Raw genomic sequence first — 25,747 nt, 5'->3', positions numbered from 1 at the left:
GATTTTTTGTGTGTTGCCGTGCTTCATGACATGAAACAAAGTGTGTTTGCTGACGGCGCAGTTTCGGCAGATAGACGGAAGTTCGTAAATACATTAATGCGTGGCAAATATTGTTTTGGGTGCGATAAAAAAACGTTCTTATTTCTTCCATTTTATGAATCACTTATCGCAGCATATAATGAAGCTAAAAGTGGTAAAGCTGTGTGTGGACAGGGATTCCCGTTGAGAGTGTTTTTTTTTATTTTACGATAGGAAGAAATGCTAAACGAGTTCCTTCCATTCAGGAATGATATACTTCAAACGGACAGGTCTCTCCACTTACCACAATGAACGGCAAATATTTACAAAAACAGAAAAGTAGGTAAAGAGACTTGAAATTAACATCTGCACCGGAGTGTATACTCAAAACTGATAAGGGTTTCATAACACTAATAGGACAGGGCAGGTGATTGAGGGTGGTTATGTAATGAATTGAAACAATTAAACGACTATCTATAGTGATCTGACTTGGGCCAATGCGCCTGAAAGTATGCAATAATTAAAGGTTCTTTTTTGAAACTCTTAAGAGTGTCGTTTCAAAGAACGGCTAGCCCGTTCTTAGTGAAATAAAAAAGTGTGATAAAATTTGTACACTTTTGAGTAAAACCAAGAACTCTACGGCTACTGCAAATACTTCCAAACACGAAAGAATATTTTATACTAATAAGACAAAGGCGAAGTAAGCGGACAAGGAGTAATTCCCGCACTTTAAATAAAATAATAAATTGTAAATTCAATTGTTTTAAGTAATAATAATAATGCAAAAATGTGTGGTAATAAAGTTTAATTATAAAATGTAAAAATCTTAAAAAGAATATTTAATATATACCGACTACTATACCGACATAATAATTTTAATTTAATAATAAATTATTGAACTTCACAGCACGGCTTTTTTATATAATTCTCCCCAAAATCAAATTATTTCCATAAATGTACAAACCAAAATGTAAAGAGCATTCAACGGTTCGCAAATTCAAATCGTTGCGCGGCTTTCACTCGCGAGCGCCATCTATCGTACGGTATCGCAAGCGGTACGAAAGCTTCGCAAGGCGCACACGTGGTTATCTTTTGCCAGTCGCAACTGTAACCGTATACAACCGGGGATGACCGTGCAATAATTTACGATTTCACTTTTTTTAAACCATCCACCAAAGATCTGACGCCTTGTAAGGTGCGCTGTTATCTTATCGGGCGCAACCGTAGTAAGATCAATAAATTAATCGCACCCAGCAAAGGGTGGCGAAGGAGATCGATAATAAAGTTCACCATCCCGTTACCAATCGAAGTGTTGTGCGAACTAAAAGGGAGATCCAGTACAGAGGCCACCATTCCGCAACGCGGACGTTCCTTGCGTTGAGTGTTGGCAAAGTGTGTGTCTGTGTGTGATAAGGAGGGGAAAACTGCGGAAGTGTTGCGAAGTAGAACGAGAAAGGTAAGATAAGCGAGATCACCCACGAAGAAAAGGAAGTTGATTTGCATATGTGCAGTGATCTGGGTCGTTTCGCTGGACTTTGACCTTGAACGACTGTCCCGCTATGCCGGTTGGAGCATAATCTTACCGGAGCGATTGTTCCCCCTTACGCTTTATATCGCAGCTTATCAGTCACCCGTTGCCGATACAACCCCCCTTCCCGTAAAACCGATAATGCCGAACATTAGGCCACTATCTGCCGAGCTGGCAAAGAAGGCCGCGGACGAGCTGTTCGAGAAACCGGAACGGATCGAAGAGGATCTGGCCGCGTTGCGGACCTGGTTGGCCAAGAGCCCGTACCTGAAATCCCGCGACGATGATCAATTCCTGATGATGTTCCTGCGCGGTTCCAAGCACAGCCTCGAGCGGGCCAAGGAAAAGCTGGACATGTACTATACGGTGCGGACGGCACTGCCCGAGCTGATGCGGCACCGTGACCCGGAGGAGGCGAAGTTGCTCGAGCTGATCAAGCTCGGTGTGGCCGTACCACTGCCAAACACGGTCACGCCCGACGGGCCCCGAATCATTCTGGTGCGCCCGGGTACGTACGATCCGAGCAAGTACACCATCCAGGAGGTGTTCCGGTACAACACCATGATGGCCGATATTATGATGAAGGAGGATGATAATCTGATCGTTGCCGGGCAGGTAAGCGCTGCAGTAGGTAGGGAAACGTGCGGCGCACTCTAAACCGTCCAAACCTCTCCCGGCAGATGGGCATTCTGGATCTTTCCAACTGCACCATGGCCCACTTCCTGCAGTTCAGTCCATCGTTCGTGAAGAAGGCCACCATGTGGAGTCAGGAGGGTTCGCCGCTGCGGCAGAAGGGTTTCCACTACGTCAACACACCCAGCGGCTTCGAGGTGGTGTACAATCTGTTCAAGAGCTTCCTCAACGAGAAAAATCGTTCCAGGGTAAGCGGCACTTACGGTGGTCATGTTACGATGCAGGCACTCACTCCTCGTTTCTCTTTGACAGCTGTTTGTCCACGGAAGCAATCTGGAGTCGCTGTACGAGCACATACCGAAGAGCATGCTGCCCACCGAATACGGCGGTGATGCTGGCCCGATTCAGGTGATCGTCGACAACTGGGCTAAGAAGATTATCTCCTACAAGGAGTACTTCAAGGAGGAAGATCAGTACGGTACGGAGGAAAAGAAACGTCCGGGTCGTCCGAAGAATGCGGACAGTCTGTTCGGGCTGGAGGGTTCGTTCCGCAAGCTTGAGGTCGACTAAGCGCGGTGGATCACGGGCGTGTTAAAAGGTGGGAAATAAAGATGTCCTCTTTTTGAACTGGGTAGCATAAAATGGTTTGAATTCGTGGCCGGACCACATGCTAAGAGAATTACACTCAAACATTCATTCTTCTTCCGTGAGCATTTTAACCCTGATTCTTCAAGGATTTTTAGGTTACAATCTGTCAACCAGCAGCTATCTTAGCCTTATCATTGACAGCACCTTTGTACTACGTCTTTTGGCGGTGTTTTAATGTCCGGACAAAGATATTGGGCCAAAAATAAAACTGGTCAAAGAGAGACGAGAGGCTTAAAATAGCCGCCAATAATAGCCCAACTAATACAGTCCATCTGTATCTATAAAGAACCACCAGGTGTAGGAAGATGTTGCAGAGCAAATCAATTACAATAAGGCCGATTTACGACCGATTGCATGTGTACCGGCCGGTGCCGGGAATTCCGATTGCGTTTTGCAAATAACAGCGACCTCACAGTGCCGGAGCGGCATGAAATCGCAGAAACAAAATCGCCGCATCATGGTTGGATTTTATCATCCGATAAGATAAGGCCCTGCATCACCGTGCAAAGAGTCCGTCGCACAGCGCCCAATCAATCCCGCCAATGGATGCGGGTTAGCTCTCCTCGCTTTGATCACGTTTGCATTGTCTCAGGTACAACGGTTGTCTGAGCGACGGACGTCCACAGTTGGACGGTTGTCGGTGGCCAGCAGATGGCGCTTCGAACCGTTCGAACGACGAGCCAGGAGTACCACGATAAGTGAGCCGGGTGCGTTCCAGGCTTATCGCTTGTAGGAAGTGGAGATATCTCCCGCCCCGTGTGCTGGGTACTGGTCGTTGCGATCTACCTGAAAGCCGTCAGTAGCGAACCACCTTTGTTGGGAGCTGCCAGGCCGTGTGTGTGGGTGTGCGTGTGCGTGTTTAAGGGTGTCGTGAAGCTCACCATGGTGAACCTGCGCCCAATATCGGCGCCACTGCACGAGAAGGCAAAGCGCGAACTTAACGAAAAACCCGAACGGATCGATGAGGATCTAGCTGCGCTACGGCAATGGTTGGCCCGAACACCTCACATCCGCGCACGGATTGACGACCAGTTTCTGGTGACGTTTCTGCGCGGCTGCAAGTACAGTCTCGAGCGGGCGAAGGAGAAAATCGACATGTTCTACAGCGTGCGCACGGCCATACCGGAGCTGATGCGCAACCGCGACCCGGACAAGGCCCGGACGCGGGAGATTGTGCGGCTCGGCATTGGGTTGCCGCTACCGTTGACCGATGGTCCCGATGCGCCGCGCATCATGCTGATCCGGCCGGGTGTGTACAACCCGAAGGAGTACACGGCCGAGGAGGTGATTAAAGTGAGCACCATGATCAACGACATTCTGATGCTGGAGGACGACAACATGGTGATCGCCGGTCAGGTGAGTACGCGCACGTACGCCGGACCGTACACTCCCGGCAGGAAGCTTCTAGGTGTTCGCAATCACTTTGCACGGAATGCGCTGCAATGGGCCTTATCGCTTTGCACAGTCGCGTGTCGTCAGTGTCGTTGGGTGGAGTGAGCGGTGCTGCCACGCCGCTCAGGTGTGTGTTTGTGTTTTGTTGGGGTTTTGGGTCTGGTGTGGTCGGGAGATAAGAGGTTTGCGGTCGATGTCAAGTGCTGGCAGCCGCTGAACGAGTTGTGCGAGCGTTCGGTTTGTGTTGTTACTCATCGTGAGTGACGTAAGTGACGGATTGTTGTCAACGCGCGTGATAACAACAAGCTTTTTAAGTGCGGAAATCCATTAACAAGTGAAATGAGCTAGGTTAGTTAGTTGTCCACTTACTGCTGTGGGTGTGTACGTGTGTTCAAGTGTTGAAGATAAGTTATGGAAGCCACTGTTAAGCCGCTGGGGAAAGTGTTCACGAAGCGCTCTTCAGAGAGATGTCGGATGATTTCTAGGTTCCGGTGATTCTTGAGCAATTTAACCTTCAATTTCAGAATTTTTTTAATGGATGTTAAGATAATCTAAATTGAGCGTTACCTCATTTAATTTCTACAGTTTCTAGTAATAAAGCATTTTTATAAATCATTTTCAAAGGTATCTCAGTAATTAGTATTAGTATCTCATTATTAGAACCCTTATTATTAGCAATAGATGGCGCTAGAGTCAATCGCAACATTGGTGGCTTAAAAAATGTGATGGCTGCCTCCTATTCTGGTGAAGGTATTTTGGAACAATAATTCAAAATTTCTAGTAGAATTTAAATCAAACGGAATTATATAAATCAAATCATTGACTTGTGTACGGGTTGTGAAGCTTGCTACAGTACGAGCGTGCTGCTTCCCTAAGGAGTTGTTTTGGAAATAATAGTTCTTCATTGAATTTATATTGTATAAACAATTGTTACATGTTTCTCGATGATATACACCCACAGACATAGACACTACTAACCATAAATTCCGAAAAAGCCTCAATAATAACGATTAAACTTGTCTCCCACCGAAGGTTGGCATTCTCGATCTGGCAAACGTGACTAGCGCCCACTTCCTGCAGTTTACACCGACGTTTGTGAAAAAAATGACCATGATGAGCCAGGAAGGTTCGCCACTGCGCCAGAAGGGTTTCCACTACATCAACACACCGACCGGATTCGAGACCGTCTTCAACATGTTCAAATCATTCATGAGCGAAAAGAACCGATCACGGGTAAGTGAATCCCCCCGCACGGTGTGGACACTTTAAACCACATGTAGCTCAACGTGGACTTGCTTGGAAATCCCTTTCCAGCTGTACGTACACGGAAGCAACCTGGACAAACTGTACCAACACATACCGAAGCGTCTGCTGCCGAAGGAGTACGGTGGGGAAAGCAGCTCGCTGCAGGAAATAACGAACATCTGGGAGAAAAAGATCCTGTCCTATCGGGAGTACTTCCTGGAGGAGGACCAGTACGGCACGGACGAGCGGAAGCGCGTTGGAAAGGCTAAAACGGCCGAATCGCTGTTCGGCATGGAGGGATCTTTCCGCAAGCTGGAGGTGGACTAAAACTATTTTCTATCTCTGTGGTGGAACATTTGGAAGATATTTTGAGTGGACTGAGATTGATAAAAAGTGGAAGATTTTGTTTTGTTTTTTGTTTACAGTTGAGGGAACAAAACTAGGAGGAACATTTGTTGTAAGCTTTTCGATCTGGTTCGATTCGTTTTAGCAGTGCTAATTTGCGACTAAACATTTTCTAAAACTAGCTTGACAGTGAGGGAACTGTAACGTTTTGTGTAGAGTTTAAGAATGACCTTATTGAAGCTGTGTCAGTGATCGAACCTTACCGAACACCACCCAGCAACCCAGATGCCCAGTAGGAAACTGTTCGGATGCGTTGAAATGCGGTTCATGCACGCTGTGACTACTAATTGATTTACACCAATACAACCAGCTGCGTAGGGCGGCTTTACTCACACGACCGTGTCACATAAATCCATCCGAAACGATCGTCGAGTTGCGGGGTGTTTGGGAATCTCCACCAAGCCCATCCGTCGTCGGCTTGAGCTGGGATATTTTGGTGTCCTTCGATGGGCTGGTCGGGGGGTTGTCGCGCCGTGCCTGACACACGATCCAACTGGACAGGTTGGCCATCTTTTCGTTCGTACCACAGGGAGCTCTCGGTTGCAGCCGACCCCCGATCGTTGCGATGCCATCTTTCCCACCGTATCCGGGCTTATTGTCTCGCGAACGGCCCTTCCCGCCCGATGGTCGTTTACTTGCAAGGGCCGGAATGCACAACAGTCGGGAGAGGCTTATTTTGCGGAAAGCTTTGCGGAAGTTTTCATTCGTCAGGCCGTAAATCACTGGGTTTAGGGCAGCATTCAGATACATCAGATAGTGTGATACGTACCACAGCACGAGGAAGTCATTGCCAATCTGTTTCGATATCGAAAGAAAGAGAAAAAGCCGTATTTAATGATTTAAATATCCATTAACAAAAGAGTTCTTAAAGTATCTTCCTTCTGCACTGTTTCAACTGTATTCTATTCTAGATATTTACATTGCACCACAAGCTGAAAAATATCGCCTGAAAGTATGCAATTGCACAACTTCCATCTACGCCTGGAAGTATGCAACCAATAAGGTAATGATCGATTTTAACAGGTGTTATTAAAAATATCAGGGTTTTAGGGCTTCAGGGCTTCAGAGATAACTGACGGTACGCCCACATCGTTCATTCTGGCCAAAGGAAGCTGTCATACAGAGTAAATTACACTGAGCTTAACCGTTTCACACCCACCTGGTTCTGATTGTCGTTCAAATACCGGTTGTAACGTATGAAGACGAGCGTGGTAAACGGAATACGCAGCAGCACGAACACGATCAACACGATGAACAGCGTTTTGGCGACCTTTCGCTTGTAGGACACCGAGATAGGATGTTCCTTTCTTAGCACGCGCCGCTCATACCGATCCAGCTTCAAGAAGATGAGACTGTAGCAACAGAACATAACCAGCAGCGGAAACCAGACGAGCGCACCGATCAGCACGTGCCAGTAGCTCGGCAGAAAGGTCGTGTTTTCCGCACAGTACGTCTCGAGATAGTTTTTCCACTGCCGCTCCCGGTACGCCCGGTACATGCTGAGGGGCAGCGCGAGCAGGAAGCCACCGATCCAGGAGGCAACGATGAGCACGGCGGCACCGCGCTTGGTGAGACGCGATCGCTTCGGAAACACAATGGCCGTCAGTCGGTCGTAGCTGATGGCGCACAGACACAGCACGGATGTTATTAGCAGCGAGCCTGAAACAAATGGGAGAGAAATGTGGAGAGTTCGAGAAATAAAATATAATTGTTTTAAAATTGTCTAAAACTAGCTAAAACACTTTCCAGGGTTTCCAAAAAACGAATACATGTTTAAATAAAAAAAAAAGATTAACAACTCTGTCCAACACAAAAGGTCCTTCAGCTTTTATTTGGCTGGCCGGATTCACGATTGAGTCACTGTACATCCGTCGGCAATATATTTTTCAGTATAAACATTATCACCAGAATTATGCATATTTGATCCATTAGGAAATCACTTAATTCACGTTCACATAATTCTCCGTACATATACGTCGGCACACATCTGGCATTTGCATGTGCTTAACATTTAATTCACCTGAAAATTCCAATCAAATCTACTTACCCTGAAGAAACCCCTCCGTCTTGCAACCGATCGCACCGAGCACGTAGTTTTGGTAGAAATCGTGAAACATGAACATCAGCGGACAGATGAGCAGCGTGGCCAGATCGGCCACCGCCAGATTCACTATCAGCAGATTGGTCGGTGTACGGAGGGCACGTATCTGTACGAGAATGTAGCACAGGATCGCATTACCGAGCAGACCGAACAGTATCAGCGGCAGAAAGGTGATCGTCTTCAGTGCCACTTCCCAGCCGGGCTTCAGCCGCCAGATCTCGCGCGGATAATCATACACGGTGAAATCCATCTAGAGAAGAAGAATGGTTGGGTTTAAAAACAGAGCGTTGCATAAGTGGTGTGTGCGTTCCCCGATTTTATCCCGATAATCGGGTGTACATTACCAATGGGGACTCGTCGGAGTATATGATTAGAATGTTTAATTTAGTTATGATTTCCTGAATAATTAGAAACATTATGCAAGATGTGTGAAAAAAATGAGAATTGCACTTTGACGATTAACGATTGACCCAACCACAAACCGACACCGTTCAATATAAACTGCCACAAAATGGTCGACACTTACTTAGAGAAGCAAACTTTACAATCTGTCAATTTATCGATCCAAGCGCCAGGCCGACTGTCAGCTGGTTATGTTTGTATCTCTCTCTATCACTGCCCTTTGTTCCCCACTTCACTTTCGGTTATAAACTCTTTGCACTTGAGGCTCGTAAAGATTGAATTAAAAAAAAAGCTGCATTAACTGCTCACGTCATCTATCACTCGCTTTCGGTAAGGGTAAAGTTTTGTTGCTCGGCTTCGGTTGAAGAGTGCATCTGGCCGATCAGCTCGATGCTGACCCTGGGGCCAATCTGTTGGCTTACTCGCAGGAAGGAAGCTTTGGTACGTATGAAAGTGTAATAATTATCTTATCCCTCCATCTCGAACCTTTCCTCGCTTTGTCCGTTCATCCACCCGCCCTTTGGGATTTTGTTTTCGTTACAGCCAGTTCAATCACGGGCAATAGGTGCCGATAAGCAGCAATTGATTTTGTTCCCTTGTCGCTCTTGTGTTGCTTGGATAAGCACCATGTTTGCTGTTTGCCGAACACGTACAGTAACAGGAAGCATCGTATGCCTTGGGATGGATGTGCATGTTTATGGTGCTTACAAACGAGAAGTCAAATAGAAAAAATCTGAGCGATTGGAATTAATATCCTGTTGATATTCGGATGTACTTCAAGGGACGGTTTGAAATGAAATTCGAAGACTGCAGAGCTCTGCAAACCCCAATCAAATATTATTGCAAACATTATTAGGAACAAGTTGAGCAGCTTAACACAAACACGTTTTTTTTAAATTGGTCAGTACCATTTTGGCGATGGAAACCCCCCATTAGACAATTAATAATACTCACCACTTTACTATACACGCATCAAAACGAACGACCAGGCGTCTCCATCTTCTAGCACCAGGCGTCTCCATCATCTGGCACCAGGCGTCTCCATCTTCTAGCACCAGGCGTCTCCATCTTCTAGCACTAGGCATCTCCATCTTATAGCACCAGGCGTCTCCATCTTCTAGCACAAGGCGTCTCCATCATCTGGCACCAGGCGTCTCCATCCTTAAACACAATGCGCCTCCATTGGAATTTAATTGGTTGCTTTGTTTTAGCTCAAAACTTTAATTCTAATTTGTTTTTTTTTGCGTCTAACTCAATTATTTGTTCTTCACTAAGCTTAGATGCAATATCAAATAAAATTGTACCAAAAAAAATTTACAAAACTTATTTTCAGTAGTATTTTTCCATACTACTTTCATGGTTTTTATTTAAAAAAAAAATCTAGTTTTCAAGCAAAAGTAATAAATATTCGATGGAATGTGTCACTGAACCCTCACCCATGCTCATCTCAAACCTGAAACAACATTCCGGTGCCGTCCGATAAATACATAATCTCAATTGAGGTGGTTGTTTAATCGTCTGCTTCATGATACGAACTGAATGAATTATGACGATGGTTGAATGATATATAGTGGGCAATATGTCATTTGTGTGTGGGTTCAAAAGCCGAATAATTAAAAAAATACTGGTTACGTTAAGTTGTTTTGTGGGAGTAAAAAACAAACAAGTTTTCCGTTTCAATTAACTTAAATGCTCATTTTTCCTCCACGATTTCGAATAATATAGATACAAAAAAAAGGAACAATTGCACCATACTCCCCACAATACACGTACTGTAGTATCATATTTTTTATTTTCAATAAATATACATTTCTCATCACTCCGTGGCGGTTGGTAGGGGGTTTGGCCCCGGGAGCACTCCTTTTTAACGTGAATCATACACTATGCACTATACAATGAATGATTTGATAGTTTAAAACCCGTTATGTTTATGTTAAAAACACGCTAACCAATGTTTTCTTTTCTCCTTCTCTTCCTTGCTTGCGCCATTATGCTGCCCACACGTTACTCGCACTCGGACGAGATTCTGCTTGCTTTCCTCCTCTAACAGCAATAGTTTGGTTGGATACACTTTTTAACGGCTCGGCCCCAGTGACCGCCTAATCTCTTAGCCGTTGCTATAAAATATATGACATACAGTAATATTTCCAAACAATTTCCTTCCACGCTGACTGATACACTGATACCGTGTAATGTTACACACGCGCGCGCGTTACATTGTGTGTAATATGCTTGGCTTTACTGACAGCTTTTTCTTTCAACAGTTCTTTTTTTTTTCTTCAATCTGTAAATATATTGTTCTACAAGGTAACGACCGTTTGATCGCTGGGAACGTTCGTTTCAACGGTGAACTGTTGTTTCTGTGTTGCAGAAGAAATTGAAGCGAACCAAACAGCTACTACACGGCCGGTAACGAGATTCATATCGTAAATGTTATGTTATCGATATCTCTCTCTCTCTGTGCGTTGCACTATACGGAGCTTGCGTATCAAAGCAGTAACTGGTTGTTGTTTTCTGAACTACGTCCCACACTGGTTTGCATATTACTTTAGTGTATTTCTGTTGTGTCACACTTTGTAGTTTCGTTGTATGCTTCGTAAAACAATAACTTCTTCTACTAATGACGGTAACTTTGAATCGTGCTGCGCGGCATTAACCCTTAGCATTTCACACCCTGGACGAAACCCTGGCCCAGCACACAAGGCATTTCAATTACAATTTACCTAAACGACGAATATTACACGTATGCTCTTATGCTCATTTTTAATTGTTGCTTTCTATAGGTGAAGATGTGTGTGTGTGTATTTGTTTTTGTATTGTTGCTATACAAACGCTCTGATCTCGCTTACAATTCACACCTTTACGGGAAATACGCGCTTGGTGATCGTTCATGTCGTTGCGTGAACACTCGCCTGTGTGCGTGCGTGGATGCTGCACACGCTTTGTGTGTGTGTGTGTGTGGGCGTGTATCCTTGACACATATTTTACATACATCATTTAAAGTACATTTTGCACGAAAAGTCATAAAACCAAGCACAACGCAGCGGTACGCAGCGGTACCTGCTTCTTCAAGGGAGAGAGAAACGGGAAACGGTTGCCAGGCCGGATAAGCAAACAATACGATCAAATATACATATACATCTACATACAGGCACATGTACATCGACGATACACACAGACGCTCACGCACACACACATATACACAGAGACACCGATAAGGGGGGACGACTAGTTGTGGCGCCACCAGATCATACACCCAAATCACAATCACATGAAGTATAGTTTAAGCTCACCCACGGCCAACACACCTGCTCCCCCTCGACAGACAGTTTGTTTCGAACGAAACGAAAACAAAATCTGCCACGAATGTTTACCGTGCTGTACCGAATTTCCCTGATGTGGCCACCAGCAACGAGTTAGACGAACTGTTAGACGAAGAACTTCTAAACATTCCCGCTAGCCTAAAGCATAATGCAGTTGAAACTCTTATTTCGCAACCCCCAAGCAACCGTCGTGTCTCTGGTGATTCATCCTTCAATCGGCGCGCGACTAAAGCCCGGTCCCCGGTGCCAGAAAGAAACGACAAACATTCTTAATTGATTAACTTCTATTTTCACAGCCTAGTTGTATTTTTTTTTCCTCTCATTTCCATCGTTTTTTTCTTCTGCGCTGTTTGCTTTCCATTTATTTCCCTTTATCTCTCCATTTTGCCTTCATTCACTTGTGTGCTATCTACTTTCCCCAAACCCATTCCTGCAGTACCTGCACCGGTCTGGTCTCAATGAAATCGCTTCGCTATCTATCTTCTACCCGTCCCGTCCGATTTGCATCATTAGTATGATGCACAATCCGATTTTGCACTGTGCTTGAAATCGTTGGAAACGAGTCGTAATAGTTTTAATTGGTTTGGTGCGTAATTAATGATTTTTCCACCCTTGCTCACCCCGACATTCCCCCTCTGCGTAGCTCACCCGGGCGAGGTGATACAATGCGTATGAATGTTCATTTTATATCATACCGATTAAAAATTATGTGAATGGAAGATACATAAAAAAGGTACAGTTGATTCGCTATGGCTTTACCATAAAAGCGCACACATCTACGCGTGCTTACTTATTCATACATTCGCCATTTATGTTCGCACACATACGCACACACTCACACACACACGCACGCACGCACGTTTGGATCCAGAAGAGGTCCATTCCACTCTTGCATACACACCCCCATCTGTCTGTTACGCACTCCTATTACACACTGTTCCGTTTTGCAAAACGCATGGCACTCAGATTACAATCAGGCTAAAATACATGAGGAAAACAAACAAACAAACAAACAAACAAAACTTTTAAAATAAAATGTAAAACATCGATACACGAACATCGCAAGGATTATGCACGGAAACGCGCATTTGCGAAATCTTCTCAGATTGTGGCCCCGCCCGCTCGGGCGGCATCATGGTTTGGTAAGCCGGTTTAAAACAGATCCTCCATGGCTGGGGGGGGGGGTAGGGGTGCTGGGGTTGAAAGAGGCAATGTACTATATTGTAGCGTCTTCTTTGAATGTTGTTGCCTTCAAGATGGATGGATTTGACTGGGGGGAAGGGGGGGGGTGATCAGGAATGTGGTGAAGCGAAAAGATCACGCCTCAAACCATGCTTTCCTTTTCCGGCGTTGGTTGCAACTCGCCAAACCCGGTAACACCACCGACACCGACCGGCAGGACGCCCACCTTGCGCAACGAACTGTCGCTCGATTTAAACCCATTGCCGTGTATGAAGCCGACCAGCCACGATTTGATCGAGCTGCGCGTCAGCGACTTTTTGCTACAGCTGTCCTCATCCGGCACGCCGACATGCTCGAGCGAGTACCAGCGCTTGCTGCTGCTGTTGTTCGTGTACAGCCCGGGACAGTCGTGCTCCTGCGGGGTCGTGAGCGATGTCTGGCGCGTGAGCAGCGGACAGGTGGCCTGCTCTTCCGCTGCCCCATTGCCGATCGAACCGTTGCAGTTGTTGTTGTGCAGATATTTGTGGTATGCCGCCTCGCTGTGGCTGTTGTTTGGGTCCGGCACGCGACACTTTACGTTGCCAAGGACGGTCAGTTTGCCCGACCCGAGCTGCAGCTGATCGTCGTGCTGGCCCCGGACGGAGTCTACAATCGATTCGTGGCTGATCGTGGACACAACTGTCGGGGCCGGTGCGAACGTCTGCGAACCGGTGCGAGACGGTGCGGCAATCGTTTTCCCCAGCCGCGGCACGCGTTTGGCCAGTGCGTCCAGCCGCTTGCGCCGTGGCTCGATCGTGACAGGGAAGGGATCGAGCGAGCGGCTCTCGCGCAAAAGTGCCGCTTCCGGCGATCGGCCCCCATTGGCCGGCATGTTGCTGCAGAGCTGCTTGTAATCGTCGGCGGACGTAATCGAGCGCAGTTTGTGACTCAACCGTTTACCAGGACTGTTGCCAAACAACGCGCGCTTCAGGTTGTCGCTGGAGGCAATTTTGCTGCCGCCGAGCGCTGTGGTTGTTGTCGGTGCGTTCGTTACGGTCGGCCGTTGATCCAGCGTACACTGCGAATCGTCATCCGCATCGTCCAGCGGGATCGAATCTTCGCGCCCGACCCGATCCGGTCGGCGGAGAGGCGGAGAATCGGCACGCAACGGCACCATCGGTCCGAACATGGATCCCTGCAGACTGTAGCTGCTTTCGTGATCCGCCCCACCACCGACACCGACCCGATGGGCGCACGATTGACGTCTGCTGCCCGGCATGTAGCTACCCATCCCGCTGATGTTGCTGAACATGCCACCACCCGGCAGTCCGATGATGCTCGGATGGCGCGAATCGTACGTCATCTTTGGGCTGCGCCGCGGTCGACAGAACAGTGGTGGGGGAAGATCCCGCACGTCCACCGGTATCTTTTGGATGGCTTGTTCCGTTGCCGCCTCGAGCCAGTACGTCATCACTTCGCCCTTACCCTTCATCGCGATCAGACCCCGCTCGATGATCACGTATCCGCCCAGCGTGTCCAGCGCATCCTTGCACTGCTGCGAGATGTGTATCTTGAGCGCCTCCCCGTTCGATTCCATGCGTGACGCCGTGTTGACGGTGTCACCGAACAGGCAATAGCGCGGCATTGTAAGACCGACCACACCTGCCACGACCGGCCCCGTATGGATGCCGATACGCAGTTTTAGCGTTTCATTAGGCCGATGTGCGATCCGATGGCTGCGTACCGCTTGCAGCAGCTCCAGCGCCATCGAAGCGATCTCACCGACGTGCCGGTTTCCATTCGTGATGGGCAATCCGGATACCTGAGGTGAAGCGGAACGGTGGGATAAAACGTAATGAGAAAAAAGGGCGAAAAAAAAATCAAAACAACATGGCATGTCAACTGGACACTTACCACCATGTACGCGTCACCGATCGTTTCCACCTTGTACACGTCGTAACCCTTGATGATGCGATCGAACACCGTGTACAGATCGTTCAGGAAGTTGACGACCTGCAACGGTGTGCTTTCGGCCGACATCGCTGTAAAACCAACAATGTCACTGAAGTAGATCGTCACCGAATCATACGATACTGGCTCGACGCCGAGCCCTTTGGTCAGTTTCTCTGCCACCGGTTGGGGCAGCATGCGGTGCAGCAGATCCTCCGTCTTGCGCTTCTCCTCGCACAGCAACCGCGTCCGGTCCTGCACGATCTCCTCCAGGTTGTTTGCGTACTTCTCCATCATTTCCATCATCTGGTCCATGATGTTTTTCGACTTTCCGCCACGCATACGCTTTAACCGATTCCTGTTTCAAAAAGGAAACGCAAAATTAAAGCATAAAACCGTCACGAATGATCTCCCAGCCTCTCAGAACCTCACGTACCTAATGTTGGGAAAGTCTGGCCGCAGATCGGCATTTTCGTCCCAGCAGTCACGTATGCAGTTGATCACATAGTCGGACACGTTTTCGTTCTCGATCACGCTGTCGATGTCGGGCCGGAACGGTTCCTTGCCCGGTTCGGGTAACGCTTTCACCCGATCGATGATTTCCTTCGGTTCCAGCTCGGTGTACCCGAACGGACCCCTGCGGCCAATGATTTCGAACAGTATGATCGCGAACGCATACACGTCCCCCTTCTGGCTACCGTAAGCGTTCGGTTGACGCAGCAGCTCCGGTGATTTCCAGAACAGATCTACAACGAAAATAAAGAACGAAAATATAATTGGTCCCGTTTGAAATGTTGTTTAAAGTATTTCCAGTGATGAGCTCTTACTTCGATAGTGCTGATGTTCACCGATCGATTCATTCTCCGCACAGTGACGAAGATCGTGCAAACCAAAGTCCGTCACCTGCAGCATCCAGCGCGACGTCACGACACAGTTGGACGATTTCAAATTACCGTGATAGTTTAAAGCTGAACTGTGAATGTAGATCATTGCCTGTACATGCACAGCACGCACGCACCGGGGACCAATAAAGGACACAAGAGAACAGCGAATGAACGGAGAAACTAGATTAGCGAAAACTCAATTGGATGTTTACCATCGTATGGTCGCACTGGGTTGCGAACCGAATGCCGCGATGGACGTGCTGGAAATCGAAACGAAACGAACGATTCGCTCACCTTAATTAAATCATGCACCAGTGATGCAATAAATAAATCATCTAGCTTGATATCCTCGTTCTCGATGATATCGTACAGGCTTCCCTTGGCACAATAATCAGTGACTAGTAATATCCGCATCGGCTCCACGCAAGCCCCGATGAAGCTATTGATGTTATCGTGCCGGAGGTCGCGCAGCAGTCGCATCTCCTTCATGATTTCGCGCGAGATGTCCTTGCGGCGGGAAAACTTTAGCTCCTTGATGCGCACCACCACACTCCGGAAGCGGGCGGTGGGCGTGAACACCTGGTTCGAGCACCGCGATCCGAACGATTGGGCGCTGGCCAGACTGAGCTGTACGGCGTCGAACGGGAATGAAGCAAAAAAAAAAAAGAGAACAGATGAAAGAACGGAAGGACATAAATGTGCAAAGAAGCAACAAGTTTCACGACAAATACCGAAGACCGGGGTGTCGAGCATTACGTGCCGAGTTTTACGCCCGGAAGCATTGGGAATCGTTCAGCAAATGAATCATGTTTTATTACCGCTCCAAAGCATATCAGTGCAATGCAGCGAGCCGTTTGCAGATGCATTTGCGTGTCAGTAGAACGGAGTTTCGACGTGAGTGAGAGAGTTTGATTCATCAATTACAGCCTTTTCCTCAGTTATGCGTGCCAGAAAAATTCGGGCAACTAGATTTACCCCTCCCCTCTAAATAATATCGTTTATATTTAGTATTCAGCGATCAATTTCTCTGTTTCACGTTGCGAAGCTCATTAATAATTGATATTTTTACATTTATTTTGACAATTAAAGTAAATTTTTACCAACGTTATGTTTAAAATTTTAAAATGTAACGTGTTTTTGGGTAGATTCAAAGTTTGACAAATAAAACATTCTTTTCCGTATACAAAATTACTGTCAAATATTCGCGTAACTCGAGTGTCATTGCCTTTTAATGGTTTCTTAATTAATTTTAATTAATAATTTATAGCTTCCGAAATACCAAAAAATAAACCCTTTGAGCATACTGAATGCCATTAAATCCTACAGCTAAAGAGCTGAACTATTGATAATGGAATGGAGGGTTTCAAAATGTTTTACAGCTAATGGTGTTTGATTGGTGAAGGCAAACGCCAGACAAGGAAGCTAATTTGCACTATGTACCATTTAAAGCAGTCCCTCTCCACTGTACGCAGCGAATGCGAATGCGAAATCCATCTTGTCATGTTGACTTTTCAATCAGCTTCAAGCATGATTTCTACCGTAAACGTTAACGAGATGTAGCGTGCGAGGAAATGGAAATGCTACTTCACTGCCAATATGCTCGCCCCCGGAGAGCACACCATGTCAGTGAATCCCATTCACCGACCGAACTTACCTTGCTCGGTGAGGACACAATTTCCGTGTTGAAGTACCCCTTGATGTCGCCCGGATCGATCTTCCACAGCAAACCCTCGATTTCGAGCTCGATTTTCCATTTGCGATAGATGCTCATCGTGATGACGCCCGCACAGAAGAGTATCAGTGCGAGGACACCCGCCACCACCATCGACATGATATGGGTGTCATCTTTCATGCAGTGCTCGTTCATAAAGCCACAGGACGGCTCATCCATCGGTCGGTCCGATCCGGGCCAGTCGATCGCATTCCCAACCTTGGACAGTTTAAACTCCTGCAAAGAACGTACGCGAAGAGCCAGGTTAAGCCAATGGGAAAGGGATAGAAGAATATTTATTTATGACGTGCAGAATGTCCAGTAAGAACGGATCGCTTAGAATGGGAAAAGCGGAAATGGATGGATTATATGTGTACACCCGTATATGACGAAACAAGAGCATCGGCGAATAACTGAACGAACAAAAAATCATCCTCTCTGTACGACAGTGATTCTACTTTGGCCATGACCGAACGGAAGCTTTTCGATTTGAATAACTGGTGGATTTTTTCCCCTCGGTTTTGCCCGTCCCGTAATTTCTACGCCACCTACAATAAGACCGGTTTGATTGCGCGTGATGCGAAGGTACAATGGGCAGCTTAACTACCCGCCAGTCGGCCAAAGAGTAAATCCGGCGTGGAAACCGAATTCGGACAATGCAAAGCTCGTTACTGCTGGCCTGTTGTCCTGTGGCCCGACAGCGGAGTTGGAGTTGAAAATAATTGATAATCCTTTAGGATTCGTTCAAAATCCCCCAACCGCCACGAATGAGTACCATGAGTGCGGGTGAGCGGAGACAATCATTTACATTCGGCGATCCGTTCGGCCAAGTGTCATTTCCTTTTGCGTTCAACTTTGTCGCTAGAGTGCGGAAGGGCTTGCTCTGTGCGCTCGTTTGTATGCTCGGTCTGTAAGGATGGGAAGGGATCTGGGGTGGGTTTGACGCGGACGGAATGAAGTAGTCACTGATTGAGTATATTGAGCTTTTTTCTTGTAGTCCTCGCATTGCGGTTGTCTCTGGATACGCATCTGGAGCGCTCTGGGAGGAGTATCCTGCTGAGTACAAGATTACGATCAATGTCACTGTAGCAACTCAGTACATAGTAGCAATCCTCGAGGAGTGCAAACAAGAAGCATTTACCACGAACCAAATCCTTGTGGGTTGCAAGACAATCAACAGTGCAACCAATTGTTAACATATAGGACGGAATAAAACACTGACTACTCTACTGCGGATGGCAACTACGGGTTGTCCGGAAATGGAGCTCCATAGATATTTGGCCACCTTACATTCGGCCATTCGTTACACAGCATCACTTTTAATTAGAGATCCTAAGCAAACACACAAACAAATAACCAACACGAAAGCTACATTCATTATCGCATGTCACTTCCAGGCGCAAAGCACCGCAGCAGTTGAATTCAATACATTTAGCATGTGAAAGTGTTCAATTTCGCAAAAATAAAATTATTCCACATAGAAGCTTTAAATTACACATCAGCTCAGTTCTAGGATAGTTTCGGTACGTGAATGCAGATCCACTTTAGGAACAGAACAATTGATGTACACCGTTTAATGTACATGTGCAGTCAGCACAAAAAATTTAAATTTGCAATAAAATACAATTAGTTAGTGCTGTTTGAAATTCAAACAGACGGATAAATGTACCCGTTGGATAAGCAACGCTCCATTTCAGCACTGTACGGACACATTGCCACTTGCGACATTTTTACATCATGCAAATGGACATTTCAACGAGCCGCATGTTCCTCGCAATAAATTTGGTGTCCGTGTAGCTATTCCGCCGGCAGATCCTGCATAAATTATTCTAAATCAAATAACACCTATCCATTTTGCCATTTCTCCATGTCCACAAAAGCTACATCCAATGCATATCTAAATGAATTGTTCCTTTCAATTAATTCGAATTATTCGAAATACAGACGATGAGTTACGCGGTAGGTAGCGCTTCGATACTGAGATTATATTGCTACCCACTCCACACTACAGAACTAACGGCGCAGTTAAAGGTAAGTACGGAAACAATCACGACTCACTCACTGGAATTTCATCGTTTCGATGCTGGTTCGTGTCGTTCAGTTGTTGTGGTTGCCGCATCTGAAAGTGTGCAACCGGACGCATCTGGTATATGCAGGAAAAGTTGGCCTCCTCGTAAAACTCTCGCTTAAGTGCCAGCACGGAAAAGTTACCCTCCGAATCGCCATATTCATCGATCTTAATTGTCGCACCAGCAACACCTACAGACAGCAAAACGGAAAACATTTTAAATATATTATCAAAACACTAACTCGCTAATAACACCAATCGCAGTGGACGGTTGGCTGTGCACTTACTGTGGTACGTTCGGTTGTTGATGATGGTTTGAATGATCTTGGTACCGTTGCTGGCCACGTCCCGGATCACGTCGCTCGTCAACGGCCGGTGCTGTTGTTCCTCCTTCAGCAGCTTATCCAGTGCCCAGGCGTACAGCTTCACCGAATCGTACAGATAGGCGGCATAAATTGACACGTACTGTGATGTGAACCGAAAAACAGATACAAATAAACGTAACATTACTGATTCCTTTTCTAAATGGGAGCGAATAAAAAAAAAATGGCGCAAACATGCGATTAATGTGGAAAGAAAACGAGCAAGAAACAAAAATTCTGCCCCAGCAAACCCACTGCAAAGAGATTGCTTTGATCCATCAAAAGGCATTCTCCGATGGAAAGAGTTACAGCCTGAAGCTATGCAATGTTTGACGTTTTTGTCTTATTTCGGAAGAACCAAAACCGACCATTTTTTATATCGACAACGCAAGAGAAGCTTTTGCAAAGGCATCGTTTTGTGAAACACCGAATAACGAAACGTAAGAAAATCATTGCAAACCAAAGTGGGAAAAGCGTTAAGGGCATTGGAATCGTTAGAGGAAATTAACCTTCACAAACTGATGGAACAGCGACGGTTGCTTGAAGAAAAACGGTTCCTTCTGGGTGTACTCGCGCACTTTGTTCGTGAACGCTTCGAACGTGGGCAATGGTTCGGAGGCGACAACCATCAGCAAGCTTTTGCTACGCCGCTCAAAGTTTCCCGGCAGGTCCATGCAGTTTCGCACGTTCGGTGGCTTCTCCACCCGCCACAGATACTTGTTCGACAATCTGCAAAGCAAAAGAACAGAAATGAAGAAACGGGCGTGATTAACATGAGAATGGGAAAAACCACTTATATGCTTTATTTAGTGATTAAAGTAATTGAAAGTTTTTTTATATTCAAAAGGGACAGCCAGGACATATTGTTTATAATTAAAGGTAACATAATCTAAGAAACAATTCACATTCGTTTCAAGACATTTTGTTCTCCAAACATTGAAAGGTCACCTTATCTTATTATTAAGTTTTTTTAATGTACTTAAACAGTTAGTAGAAAAGGAAAAAAATCAAATACATAAAGAAAACTGAACACTTGAGGAAGAAATTTTCAAGTAACTTCCCGTTTCGTACTTGCGCACTACATTGACTGACAATAGAATGAGATAGCCTGAACCAGAGGAAATTTGAAGATATTCTGAAGTTGAAATCAGAGAGCATTGCACTGGTGGAATGAAACCCCTATGTTTTAAGGATACACAATCCAAAGCCCGAAAGCACTAAAATAAAATTCCTCAAACTAACTAAAAGAAAAGCGAGAGAGCCTTTTGTTTCAATGAGCCTATCATTCAAAACTGCTGAAAAGACAAATAAAAGTGCCGCTTGTGAGGTCGGGGTTAGGGTTTTTCGAAATTTAATAATATCCCTTCCACTTTTATAAGATGTTTGGAATGTAGCAATATGCTCTAGAGCACTATGCAAAGCGTAATGCTAAAATGTACCCCGTTTTACGTAAGCTTGCCCTGCACCCGAGGACAAAAACCACACACACACACACACGCAACTTACTTCTGCGAATAAGTCATCATGTCGGCGGATATTACGAGATATTCGCCTTTGGCAAAGAGCTGCATACCGTCCATGGTGGCCATCATGTCAACGAGCTGATTGCTGTTGCCGAGAAACACGTAGATGCGGGTCCTGTTCATCGTTTTCTGTATGACCTGCGAAAGAGCACAGAAAGTGTAACCGAAAAAGAGAAGAGAAAAGAGAAAACAAACAAACACACACGTTGAAATAAGAGGCGAACAAAATGGTTTGAAGTACACATAGAGGAAAGATACACCGGTCACAAACATTAGCAGGGGTAGGAGATTAATGTTAGTTAGTGCAGGATGTTGTAGTGAACGTTAAAACCAAAATTAAGCACTCTTTCCACGCGTTGATCCACTCCGGAGAAGGGCAAGAACTTACAAAGGACCTATTAATGAAACTGGATTGAACTTTAATTTAGAACTTGGGTGGTTGGGAGAAATAAAAGTTTGCTGCTCCCATCCGTAGATAACCCGATTCAATTAACCCGTGTCCGTGTCGGTGCGTTTGTGAAACGAGGCCCCACTTAGCTACCATCGGAATACGTTGGTCTAGCTCGTTAAGCAAGATAATGAAAGGATAAGGGTTATCCGCACCGACAGAACAGATCGAAAGACACCCGTCAACCGTATTCAAACACGCTGGGGCAAGCAAACAAACATTCCCTCCCCCGAAAACCCAACGGACCAACGGACTACCCGGGGTACTACTGCCGGTCCTGCTACTTAGTGGGCGCGATGCGTGCAAAACGTGCGGGGTTGTATGGTGCGCGGATAGTTGAACAAAAACCGAAACTTTCTGCTCTAGACAACATTTAATTATTTATGTAATAATATAATACCGTGTACCAATATCCACTACGGCAGCAGTCCATATCGTCCTGGCAGCACTTGTAGTTGTCGAACACCATCTCGACGTGGTTGACGGACAGGTTGTTGCGGGTGGCTTGCGCTTCGAGCGAGGTCGCTACGTTCTTCCACAGCTGCTCGTGGATGATGGAGAACTTGCGCCAGCCGTAGTAGGTCAGCAGGGAGATGATGGATTTGGTAACCTGCAAAGCGAGATGCGAAACAAACTACTATTAATGCGAAACATTCATTGAAATGGCGCCCGACCTGTTCGTTTCTGTAGCACTATTACACCGTACCTATTAAACGACCATTTAACCTTTCGCATGTAAATTAAGTTTCGAAATTTGATCATTAAACGTCAACCAGAGCTACCGACGAATATTATCAAAAGCTACAAACGAGGTTAATGAATTGAAATGAAATTGCAGAAGAACGGCTCGAACAGCTACTATTGCAGACATGCAGATCGCATTTAGTTCGTACACCAGATTCAGCGATGTACTTCAAAAGAAAGCTAAAATAAAGCACAATTTACATCGAACGTAGCGAGTCAGAACATAAATATCTCGCCCGTTCGAATGTCAAATGCAGTCAAGGTGAGTTCGCACAGTGGAGGGTGGATGCGGAGATAACTTTAAAAGGAATCACTATCACATTCTCTTCAGAATGAATAAAAACCAGATACAACACCAAATCATATAAATATGTAATAATTTACTCTATTGTTACACCTCAAGCAAAAGGATCAAAGTAACGTTTGCTATTATGGTGCCGTGACCAGGATACTAACGAAATATTCTGTTGGTAACTTGAATTAGGACCGGTATCTAACCATGGCTTGCATTTCAAATCAATAAAAAATGTATTTTGAGTATCGAATCACCTACTTTTTTCCCCATATTTCATATGCCATACAAGAAGCGTACGTGACAGGCAATAAAAGTTGCCCGGGAAATTCGACCCCTTGCGTAAAACTGGCGCGTGTGCCAGCCGTACACCTGACACCAACATGAGCCCACACGGCCCACGTACGACGCACTCAGTTTTTCATTCATGCAACAGCTTAAAAGCTGCTTGATCAGTACTTCCGATCACGAGGCTCTAGCAAAATTCCGTGCTATCAACTTTACCTTCTTGGAAACGAAATCCGGAAGTGATAATCGCCGCCAGTGAGCAACGCTAATTTGCAAACTCCTTCTTTTTTGTCTACTATTTTGCGCATGTCATCACACCGACGTCCACAGGCGGACGTTTTACCTTCCAGAAACACCACGGACGGAAGTATTATTTTTAGAGGAACGTTTTAAAGGAAGAAATTTGCTGACATGTGTGCCGATTACCGGCACACGAAGCAACAGGTGGTGGGGGTTTCATTGAAGCAGCGAAAATAAAACAAACCTCGCCGCTGGTCATGGTGTCAGCGAAATTGAACGCCACCAGTTTGCGCCCTTGCCCTGCCAGGAGATATTTACACCCCAATTTGCCGGCTGCACAGTGAGTCAACCGGGTGGATCGGGTAATCGGAAACGCTCTCGTATTGGCAGAAGAAGAAAAAAATGGAACGCTCTCGTATTGACGGAAAAAAAACGAAAAAGATTAAAAAGGTCTTCGCTGACAGAGTGGCATAATTACATTTTCTTCTTCCGTGAAGGTGTTTTTCGCTCCACTTTCAAACGCTGCCAAATCGATCAATATGCTAAGTACACGCTGCCGTTTGATTGGTTTGACGTTTCGGGATTGGTTTTCACCATTCGCTTTAAGTATCGAGCTGTTTTTTTTTTTTTTTTTTGGGGGGGGAGATAGATAAACACACAACCTTCTGCTGATAGCGTACGAAGACGTACCATTTCATGACTTTCAAGCGTTTGTCTATACGCTTGAAGATTTTAATTTAATTAGAATTTTAGACAAGGTACATCTCCCGACAGCTTTGGTAAATTTGTTGATTTAGGAGCAAACACCGTGTCGTGCTAGAAATTAAAACACAACCTTGTCGAGCTGTTTTCTAGCGCAAACATTGCGATTTGCAGCATCCTAACAGCTGCTCGCTTAAATTACACACCACCACTTGGCTGGCTGGTGTTTTGCTTTTTCCTGTAATGAATATTGCACAATTGCTTGTGAAAATTGTCGTTAACGTCAGCGAGTTGGACGGAAAATGTGTCCCACAGCTCAGGAGCATCAAACACAAATACAGAAATCCGCCCCCTTTTCACGTACCTGAGTATCGGGTGGCTCGGTTCGGGCGAAGGTAGGAATTGGTGAGCTGCGTTGCAGCTCGGAACATCTCTGCAAATAGATGCAAAAAGTGAACGTTGTTAGATTTTATTCGCTACATTACACTGGAGCTGTAAATGAGTTCAAGTTTTTAAAAATAAAAATATGACATTAAAGGACATGAGGAAATATGTTTTAAAAAGTAAAACCGATGACTAAACTGCTAAATTAAACGATAAATATATAGTAATAAAGAAGAAAACCACAATACAAAGTTGCATAATCGAGTATTACACCAAACACCATAAACCGTGTCCGTTTAAAATCAAAAGATCATCACCGATCCCATATCTATGTCACCCAGTACGATGTACTCGGTGACAGAAAACAGCGATGATATTTACTATTCAGTTGAGTTAATTAGCAATCATCAATTACCATAACTGAATGCTTCACGTCGTCTTTGCCCGAGCGGGGAAAACACCATCACAAAGCAAACTATCGCTCGATCGAACCAGGCACAAGAATGCTGATAATTATGCAGGAAGACGTCCACCACTGTCATCCAGCAACCAGCCACCCCAATCAAACAGCACCAACCCTCCGTGTCCGCACGGAATCGAATGCACTCGGTGGCGCTGCATTTATGAACCAATTCATCTTTCGCCTCACTTATCGATGGCCCGCCCGGTCCGGCCCGTTCAAACACACATTTGACGCGTCCGTGTGACAGCGCATGAAATAAACTTCCAGATAGACCCATGGGCAAACACAACAGGCACGGCTGGTGTTATTTTTAGAGCGACATTATTCATTTTCGTGCGACACTTTTCGACATTGTTCTTGATGCAGTGCACGGGACCACAACGGGGTCAACTACGGCGAGTGAAGATGCCTAGATCGGGCGAAGATAGGATGTGTGCGCCGTCACTGCAGTTCAACCGATTGACCATTCGTGACAGCATCGTTACAGCCACGTCACGTCAAGTACAAACAAGCGAAAGGTCGAATCAATTTTTTATTTTAGTTCTGCACGCCTTATCGGTCGATGCAATCGGTAAAGATGATGAAAGTAAAATAGCTGTAGGCAGATGGGTGTATTAATGATAAGAATGCATCCCCTGATTAGAACGTCAAACGTCACCATCACTATATCATGTAAGATGGCGAAGATTACTAAACATACTTTGTGAAAGGCACTCAAAGGCCGGTTGCATGTAAATAATTTAGTAAAACGTCTGTTAAATACTAACACTAAAAGATTAGGATTTATGAAAGCTTAATAGGTATACAAGTAAGTTGTACAAAAAAGTTTTTA

The 25,747-nt window shown here is 45.6% G+C and overlaps 3 protein-coding genes across 6 annotated transcripts in view; 1 reads left to right on the top strand and 2 right to left on the bottom strand.

Moving 5' to 3' along the window:
• The first annotated feature begins 1,644 nt into the window (after positions 1-1,644).
• LOC128300452 (uncharacterized) lies at positions 1,645-6,195 on the top strand. Its single transcript, XM_053036516.1, has 6 exons — positions 1,645-2,161; positions 2,227-2,427; positions 2,492-2,720; positions 3,561-4,183; positions 5,252-5,452; positions 5,534-6,195. Exons 1-6 carry the CDS (start codon positions 1,688-1,690, stop codon positions 5,789-5,791), a joined length of 1,986 nt encoding a protein of 661 aa, XP_052892476.1. The 5' UTR covers positions 1,645-1,687; the 3' UTR covers positions 5,792-6,195.
• Positions 6,196-6,211: 16 nt separating this feature from the next.
• On the bottom strand, positions 6,212-8,386 carry LOC128308828 (neuropeptide FF receptor 2-like). The gene is made up of 4 exons (XM_053045526.1): positions 8,315-8,386; positions 7,917-8,220; positions 7,029-7,528; positions 6,212-6,664 (listed from the first exon to the last, which is right to left on the bottom strand). The coding sequence occupies exons 1-4, from the start codon at positions 8,384-8,386 to the stop codon at positions 6,212-6,214; spliced, it is 1,329 nt and encodes a 442-aa protein (XP_052901486.1).
• Positions 8,387-10,564: 2,178 nt separating this feature from the next.
• LOC128299031 (receptor-type guanylate cyclase Gyc76C-like) overlaps positions 10,565-25,747 on the bottom strand; it is a 40,190-nt gene continuing 25,007 nt past the window's right edge. For 3 of the 4 annotated variants that reach the window (XM_053034865.1, XM_053034866.1, XM_053034867.1), the window contains exons 4-15: positions 24,433-24,501; positions 22,203-22,412; positions 21,338-21,492; positions 20,341-20,560; positions 19,757-19,934; positions 19,464-19,660; positions 17,345-17,638; positions 15,985-16,317; positions 15,634-15,799; positions 15,243-15,552; positions 14,771-15,164; positions 10,565-14,678 (exon numbers count right to left, since the gene is read on the bottom strand). In XM_053034865.1, the coding sequence (XP_052890825.1) occupies positions 13,020-14,678; positions 14,771-15,164; positions 15,243-15,552; positions 15,634-15,799; positions 15,985-16,317; positions 17,345-17,638; positions 19,464-19,660; positions 19,757-19,934; positions 20,341-20,560; positions 21,338-21,492; positions 22,203-22,412; positions 24,433-24,501 (4,185 nt within the window). In that variant the 3' untranslated portion in view covers positions 10,565-13,019. Of the gene's footprint in view, positions 14,679-14,770; positions 15,165-15,242; positions 15,553-15,633; positions 15,800-15,984; positions 16,318-17,344; positions 17,639-19,463; positions 19,661-19,756; positions 19,935-20,340; positions 20,561-21,337; positions 21,493-22,202; positions 22,413-24,432; positions 24,502-25,747 lie in introns of those variants that run through there. The other variant, XM_053034868.1, reaches the window with a different exon arrangement.

The sequence above is a fragment of the Anopheles moucheti genome, chromosome 2 (genome assembly GCF_943734755.1).
Source record: "Anopheles moucheti chromosome 2, idAnoMoucSN_F20_07, whole genome shotgun sequence".
NCBI lineage: Eukaryota > Metazoa > Arthropoda > Insecta > Diptera > Culicidae > Anopheles > Anopheles moucheti.
The sequence above is the reverse complement of the archived record's forward strand: the minus strand, read 5'-3'. Positions and strand labels throughout refer to the sequence as shown.